Genomic DNA, 7828 nt, shown 5'->3' with positions numbered 1-7828 from the left:
AGATTTCCATGCTGAGCCATGCTGGCTCAGGAATTCTGGGAGTTGAAGTCCACCAGTGATAAAAAAGCCAAGGTTTCCTATCCCTGATCTAGACCAATGTTTCTCAATCTTGGCAACTTTAAGACATGTGGACTTCTGGCTGGAGAATTCTGGGAGTTGAAGTTCACACATCTTAAATTTGCTAAGGTTGAAAAACACAGAAATTTTAGAAGCTTTAGCATCTGCTTTTATAACAGCCCTTTAGATTCTTCCATAATATTTCTGATTGTTAATATTTATGGATATATCTAGATCAGTGATTCTCAACCTTTCTAATGCCGTGACCCCATAACACAGTTCCCCATGTTGTAGTGACCCCCAAGTGGGTGTGGCCACCAATAAGAGGGAGTAAGACAGCTAGGGAAAAAGGAAAAAATGGCGGACAGCATGGTTTGGTGACCCCCGTGAAATGGTCATTCGACCCCAAATGGGGTCCCGACCCACAGGTTGAGAACCACTGATCTAGATCTTTCTGAATGCTCTTTACAGCAAAAGAGTGAAAATACTCATACATTCTATTCCATGCATTCAAAACAGTGGCTTATCTTATACAGGTATTCCTTGACTTACAACAGTTCATTTAGTGACTGTTCCAAAGTACAACGGCACTGAAAAAGTCTCTTATAACCATTTTTCACACTTACGCCCATTGTGGCATCCCCTTGGTCACGTGATCAAAATTCAGATGCTTGCAACTGGTTCTTATTTAAGGCAGCTGCAATGTTCTGGGGGGGGGGTGTTCATGTGATTCACTTTTGCAACTTTTCGACAAGCAAAGGGGGGCAGATTCCCTTAACACTCATGTTGCTAACTGAACAACTGCAGTGATTCACTTGTGGCAAGAAAGGTCGTAAAACGGGGCAAAACTAAATTTAACAGATGTTTCATTTAAGAACACAAAATTTGGGCTCAGTTGTGGTCATAACTCAAAGAGTACCTGTATCTGCAAAACTGACTATGGGTGCATGTTGTCCTTACTGCATGTCTGACTGGCATCTAAAAGTATGTCTTGACTTTTATTCAGCGCATTTCACTTCTCCCTTCAATTCCACCCCAAATTCAGACAAGTAATAAGTCAAATATTTTCACATGCAACTTTTCTCTGTACCAGCCATCCTCCAAAGGGCGGTCTCATTTTGCTTCCACTTACGTAGGATGCCTAAATAAAGTAATATTTTTAAAAAACAAACAACAACCGAGAGAAACTTTCACATATTTCTTGTGCAAATAATGCAGGGGTCTTCAAACTTGGCCCTGTTATGACTTGTGGACTTCAACTCCCAGAATTCCTCAGCCAGGCACGTGTGCCTGGCTGAGGAATTCTGGGAGTTGAAGTCCACAAGTCATAAAAGGGCCAAGTTTGAAGACCCCTGAAATAATAGAACAATTCTGTTTGGGTGGGGAAGGGGAGGTGCTATCTTCCCAGCTGAGAAAAATAAGGAAATCATTTTCATTCAGATTGTTGTTGACGATGTAGATTTTGAGAAGATTTTATTTTTAAAATTGTCCTTTTGAAGTTTGGGAAACTTTCTTTTAAGATCCGTCTTCTTTCTGAGTCAGGAAGCCAAAACAGTCAAGATGAATTAGGCACCAGGCAACCAAAGTCCCATCACTTTCTTACCTGCATGGACATTTCTAAGACAAATTTGTCCCCCCCCCCTTGGTCTTTATGCCCCCCCCCCTTTGCAGACAATCCTGTTTTCAGGTGTCACCGACCACCCGCTCCTTTGTTCAAAACAATCCATGCTGTTTCTTCTCATTTTGCTGTTTCCATGCAGGCATCTGGTAAAACGCATCCTTTGTCTTCCCAAAGATATCGCAAAATTCTGTGTCAGATAGGTAGTACTGCACAGGGAACATAAAAAAAAATGACCCCCTTTAGTGAATTTTTATTCCTTCACTAACAAATAAATAATAAGAGGTAGTCCTTGACTTACAACGATTCATTTAGTGACCGTTTAAAGTTATCTGGCACTGAAAAAGGTGACTGATGATAGGTTTTTCACACATAAGACCGTTGCAGCATCCCCATGGTCATGTGATCAAAATTCAGGCACTTGCAACTGGCATGTACTTACGACGGTTGCACTATCTGGGATACAGGTAATCCTCAACCTACGACCACAATTGAGCCCAACGTTTATGTTGCTAAGTGAGAAGTTTGTTAAGTGAGTTTTGCCCCATTTTCTTGTCATATTTGTTAAGTGAATCACTGAAGTTGTTAAATTAATAATACGGTTGTTAAGTGAATCTGGCTTCCCCATTGACTTTGCTTGTCAGAAGGTCGCAAAAGAGGATCACGTGACCCAAGGACACTGCAACGGTCATAAATGTGAGTCAGTTGCTAAGCATTTGAATGTAAATTACATTTGGGATGCTGCGGCAGTCGTAAGTGTGAAAAACGGTCACACGTCACATTTTTCAGTGCATTTGCAACTTCAAATGGTCACTAAGCAAAACGTAAGTCGAGGACTGCCGGTGTATGATCCTATTTGTAACTCTCCCAGCTGGCTTCCGACAAGGAAGTAGGAGAAGCCAGATTAAGGAGGCTTAAGAACTGTAATGATTCATTTTACGCCTGTAGCAAAAAAAGTTTGTAAAAATGGGGCAAAGTTGACTTAATAATTGTCTTGCTTAACAACAGGAGTTTTGAGGCCCTTGGTGCTCTCTGAGCTTGGTGGTTTTCTTGCAGACGTTTCATTACCAAACTAGTCCTCTGTAAGAAAATCACCAAACTCTGAGAGCACCCAGAAACCCACAGTTCAACCCTACAAATATTCTCTTCCATAAATACTCCATTTCTGAAAAAGTCAACAACGTTCCCCAAATGTGGCCACAGCCTGTTACTGTGACGCAGTTCATGAGCTTCTTGGAACAAACATCTAGGCAACATTTCCAAATTGTACGTTGTGTGAACCCGCCATTGTGTAATGCCAAAAAGAACAGACCACCCTACCTCCTTTTTGGTGGGATCCACACCATCCGGAAGTTCATCCACTGTCTTGTTAATGAGAAGGTCTCTAGGAAATGTACCCGTCTCGTTTGCTTCTTGGCAAGGTGTGTTGGTGTTGTAACAGTTATTACTGTTAGTCAATGTTTGGTCATCCTGCGGACTTGATCTGGCCTCTGAAATGTCTGTGTTGGCAGTGACAGGCTTATTGTTGGTACTTCTATGGTTGAAGTTGGCATTTTTCAGATCCTGCCCAAATAACGAAAAGTTAGTGAAATGAAGAGACATTTTGTTCATTGCTAAGCGGAGGAATTTTATCTACCTCTGTTAATCTCAGTTGATTGGATATACCCAGGAATAATCAGGAATATAATACAATAGAAATGAAACCCAACTGAAGCCTTCTTACCCAGGCCTTACTTGGGCTAGTAGTTCTCATCCTCAGCAACTTGAAGATTTGTGGAATTCAACTCCCAGAATCCCCCAGCTAGTCATGCTGGCTGAGGAATTCTGGGAGTTGAAGTCCACAGATCTTCAAGTGACTAAGGTTGAGACACAATGCCTTACACCAGGGGTCTTCAAACTTGGCCCTATTATGACTTGTGGACTTCAACTCCCAGAATTCCTCAGCCATTCTGGGAGTTGAAATCCACAAGTCATAAAAAGGCAAAGTTTGAAGACCACTGCCTTACACCAACAATGGTGCCCTTTGACGGAAATGAAACTCACACCATGAGACAGAAACCAAGGTGGCATTTGACCACACCTTCAACCCAACCCTTATAAATTTATAACTCACCACACCAAAGCAAATAATTTCTTTAACAATGGAGAGTAAAGCCAAACATGTCAGAGAAAGATAACAATAAAAACATTGGCTAAAGTTGAGCTTGGTGGCAAGGATGGGGGAAAAACATTGTGGTGCCCACCCTATCTTTGTTGACCTAGATGTGTATTTATTTTGCTTAATAGTTAATCCAAGGTTGGGTTGAAGGAATGAGTAAATCAAGAACAGTCTATTTCATTAAAGTTCTGCAACTCATGGGATTTTGGGTTTACCTGCTCTTCTGCCTACTCTTTAGGGTAGTGTTTCTCTACCTTGTGTGGACTTCTACTCCCAGAATTCCCCAGCCAGCATCAGTGGATTTCAATTCCCAGAATTCCCCAGCCAGGAATTCTGGGAGTTGGTTCACACATGTCTTAAAGCTGCAAAGATTGAAAAACACTACTCAATAGGGAAATAGGGACGGAAGTCCCTCTTGTTATTAACTACCTTTATCCCAGTGGTTCTCAACCTGTGGGTCGGGACCCCATTTGGGATTGAACGACCATTTCACAGGGGTCGCCAAACAACGCAGTCCGCCATTTTTTTCCCCCTTTTCCTTAGCTGTGCTACTCCCTTTTATTCTATTGGCTTTTGAAAGCCAATAGAATAGACTCTCTTGAATAGAGTCTAATTCTATTGGCTTTCAAAAGCCAATAGGAATTGTCCAGGCTGTCTCTGCCCTGCTGAGCCCGCCAAAAGTCCCATTCTGCAAACGGTGCTGCACCAGTTGAGTAGTCCTCGACTTACGACCGGTTGAGTAGTCCTCGACTTATGACTGGTTGGGGATTGCGGCATTAAAAAGGTTGAGAACCACTGCTTTATCCTTTTATGAATTCCCAAGGAGCAAAATTGGCTCCTTTAAGGCACTTGGCCAACATCATGTGATTAGGGGGCTGGAGGCCAAAACCTATGAATAATGGTTGTAGGAATTGGGTAGTTAAAAGAAGGATTAGGGGAGACGTGATAGCAGTGTTCCAATATCTGAGGGGCTCCTATAAAGATGAGGGGTCAAACTGTTTTCCAACACACCAAAAGTGGCTGTCAAGTCACAAATCTCCGATGATGAAGCACCCACAATTTCTAGAGGCAAGGTGTTCCACTCACAGAAAGTAGAGGAGGTTAAACTATTATCGAAAGTGCCGGAAGGCAGGGCAAGAAGCAATGGATGGAAACTAATCAAGGAGAGAAGCAGCCTGGAATTAAAGAGAAACTTCCTGACAGTGAGAACAATTAACCAGTGGAACGGCTTGCCACCAGAAGATGTGGGTGCTCCATCACTGGAGGTTTCTCCTTTGGGTGACTGGACAGCTGTTTAAATTGATATAAAGTCTCCTGCTTAAGCAGAGGGGACTGGACTAGAAGACCTCCTTCCAAGTCTATTATTCTATGTTCTTTGTGTGAAGAATCGATCAAAGCTTTGGGGAGCTCAAAAAAAGAGAAATTCAAGTGCTTAATTATGCACGAAGTTCAAAAAATCTTAAGGCTGGTCAACATTTCAAGGGGAGATTATGGAACTGTTGCAAGAATTACAATATACTAGAAAATAGAAAAGTCCTTCATCCTGGAGAACTTTGAGGAGCATTCATGAAAATAGATATGATTCAACAGACTGGAGCGTTGATTTTCAAAATGTCCCTTTCCTTTCCTTTCCTTTCCTTTCCTTTCCTTTCCTTTCCTTTCCTTTCCTTTCCTTTCCTTTCCTTTCCATCTCCTCTCCTCTCCTTTTTTCAAATGCAATGAATCAGGGAAGTTCTTGCTCACCTGTCCTGCATGTGATCTTTCAAAAATGAACTAAACGCCATAAGAAAAGGAAACACAGCCACAGTTTGTGTGAGGAAAACAAATTCTTGGAAGAATGGAACCATGTTAACAAGATAAAACAAAAAACAAAACAGAAGGCATGTGTGCTAATGGAGGCTGACTTGAAGTGTTTAGTTCTCAGTAGGCTTTATCTGAATTTCTATCACTAGATAACTAATCTGTTTTGTTTTATTAAGACTACAATTCAGTCTTGAAGATAGCAACAGCATAAGGGTAGGGAAGTAACTTAAGGTTTCCTAATTATCAATATCTATGCTTACATCATCTATGACCTGTTCTATGCATATGTATAAGGGTATCATTTTCTCTTCCTTTCCAGAAATATATAAATATGAGTGGATAGATAGATAGATAGATAGATAGATAGATAGATAGATAGATAGATAGATAGATAGATAGATAGATATATGATAGATAGAGATAGATGATAGATATAGCTAGATAGCTAGATAGATAGGTAGATGATAGATAGACAGATAGATAGACAGATAGATAGACAGATAGACAGATGATAGAGATAGATAGATGATAGATGATAGATAGATGATAGAAAGAGATAGACAGATAGAGATAGATAGATGTTAGACAGAGATAGACAGATGGTAGAGATAGATAGATAGATAGATAGATAGATAGATAGATAGATAGATGATAGCAATAGAACTTAGACTTATGTACCGCTTCATAGTGTTTTTGCAGCCTTCTGTAAGAGTCAGCATATTGCCCCCAACAACGCTCAGTTTACCAACCTTGAACCAGTAAGGATCAAACTACTGGCAGTGGGAATGCAGAGTCAGCCTGCAATACTGCATTCTAGCCATGTGCGCCACCACGATTCAATGGCTCAACAGTAATGCTGATGGAGAACTTGTCCTTGTTCAGGTGTCCTCTTAACTCATTTGCTTTTCATGTTGGACCCCACATTCCTGGAAAGAAAGGAGGCAACCCGCAGCTCCCACCTTTGTAGTCAATCAGGTGCACTCACCATTGTAATTTCTGATACGGCAGATACATCTCCTAAATTGCTCTTCATCTGTTCATAAGATTTGTCATCCTAAAAGAGCAGAGAAAGGATCATGGTATAGAAAATAGAGGGGTGGTTATATTAAACCATATAGGAATGTAGCTGGCATAAATCTAAAGGACGCTATCCAGAGGTAAGGAAGTGGAAATTGTACAACCAGCTAGTCCTTCTAGAACAGTGGTTCTCAACCTTCCTAATGCCGCGACCCCGCAACTGGTCGTAAGTCGAGGACTACCTGTATTTCCATGCCCAGGAGCGCCGTGCATGCGTGGTGCTGCCCCCTGCGCCGGCCGAGGCATAGCTGGCAAGCAGCAGAGACGGCGCAGGCCGACCACGGCTGGGCCACCAGCTGGCCCAGCCCAAGGCAGGTAAGGCACCCGCCGGGCCCCACGTGCGCCAGCAACCCTCCCTGCGCCCGCCGGCCTCCCACCTCCCACCCCTGGCCCTTTTATTTACTTTTAGTAGTTGCTCAGCAGGGAGGGAAGCCTTCCAGAAAGTTCACTTTGCAGCACTGTTTGCAGACTGGGGCTTTTGGCGGGCTCAGCAGGGCAGAGACAGCATGGACAATTCCTATTGGCTTTTGAAAGCCAATAGAATTAGACTCTATTCAAGATTCTATTGGCTTTTGAACGCCAATAGAATAGAATCTCTTGAATAGAGTCTATTCTATTGGCTTTCAAAAGCCAATAAAATAAAAGGGAGTAGCACAGCTAAAGAAAAGGGGAAAAAAATGGCGGACAGCCTTGTTTGGCGACCCCCGTGAAATGGTCGTTTGACCCCAAATAGGGTCGCGACCCACAGGTTGAGAACCGCTGTTCTAGAAGATGCTTTTAATTAATATCGTCTCAGCCCATTAACTGTATCCTTTTAATTACACTGAATTTGGACTATTACAATGGTTCTGTGGCTTTTGGGGGGTGGGAATCTTGCAAAGTGCAACTTGTACAAAGTGTATGTGGGTATATACAGTACATAATTTATTATTTATTTATTTTTTTCTCATCCTTATGCTGTGTATATTGGAAGTGGTTACCTTTTGAGAGCTGTATGCAATGAAATTTTCATTGTAATGTATGCTGATTAGTGTACATTTAAAGTGACAATAAAGTTATTTCTCTTCTCTTCTCTTCTCTTCTCTTCTCTTCTCTTCTCTTCCTTTCCGTTCCAT

At 41.9% G+C, this 7828-nt stretch overlaps 1 protein-coding gene across 1 annotated transcript in view; it reads right to left on the bottom strand.

Annotated features, from left to right (window-relative positions):
- Nucleotides 1–1498: 1498 nt before the first annotated feature.
- The window catches only part of LOC120305323 (villin-1-like), a 57538-nt gene continuing 51208 nt past the window's right edge, over nt 1499–7828 (bottom strand). The window contains exons 18-20 of the mRNA XM_039336999.1: nt 6622–6690; nt 2996–3238; nt 1499–1884 (exon numbers count right to left, since the gene is read on the bottom strand). Of these exons, the coding sequence (XP_039192933.1) occupies nt 1771–1884; nt 2996–3238; nt 6622–6690 (426 nt within the window). The 3' untranslated portion in view covers nt 1499–1770. The remainder of the gene's footprint in view (nt 1885–2995; nt 3239–6621; nt 6691–7828) is intronic.

The sequence above is a fragment of the Crotalus tigris genome, unplaced genomic scaffold (assembly GCF_016545835.1).
Source record: "Crotalus tigris isolate CLP2741 ecotype Arizona unplaced genomic scaffold, ASM1654583v1 scf7180000017667.1391209, whole genome shotgun sequence".
Taxonomy (NCBI): domain Eukaryota; kingdom Metazoa; phylum Chordata; class Lepidosauria; order Squamata; family Viperidae; genus Crotalus; species Crotalus tigris.
The sequence above is the reverse complement of the archived record's forward strand: the minus strand, read 5'-3'. Positions and strand labels throughout refer to the sequence as shown.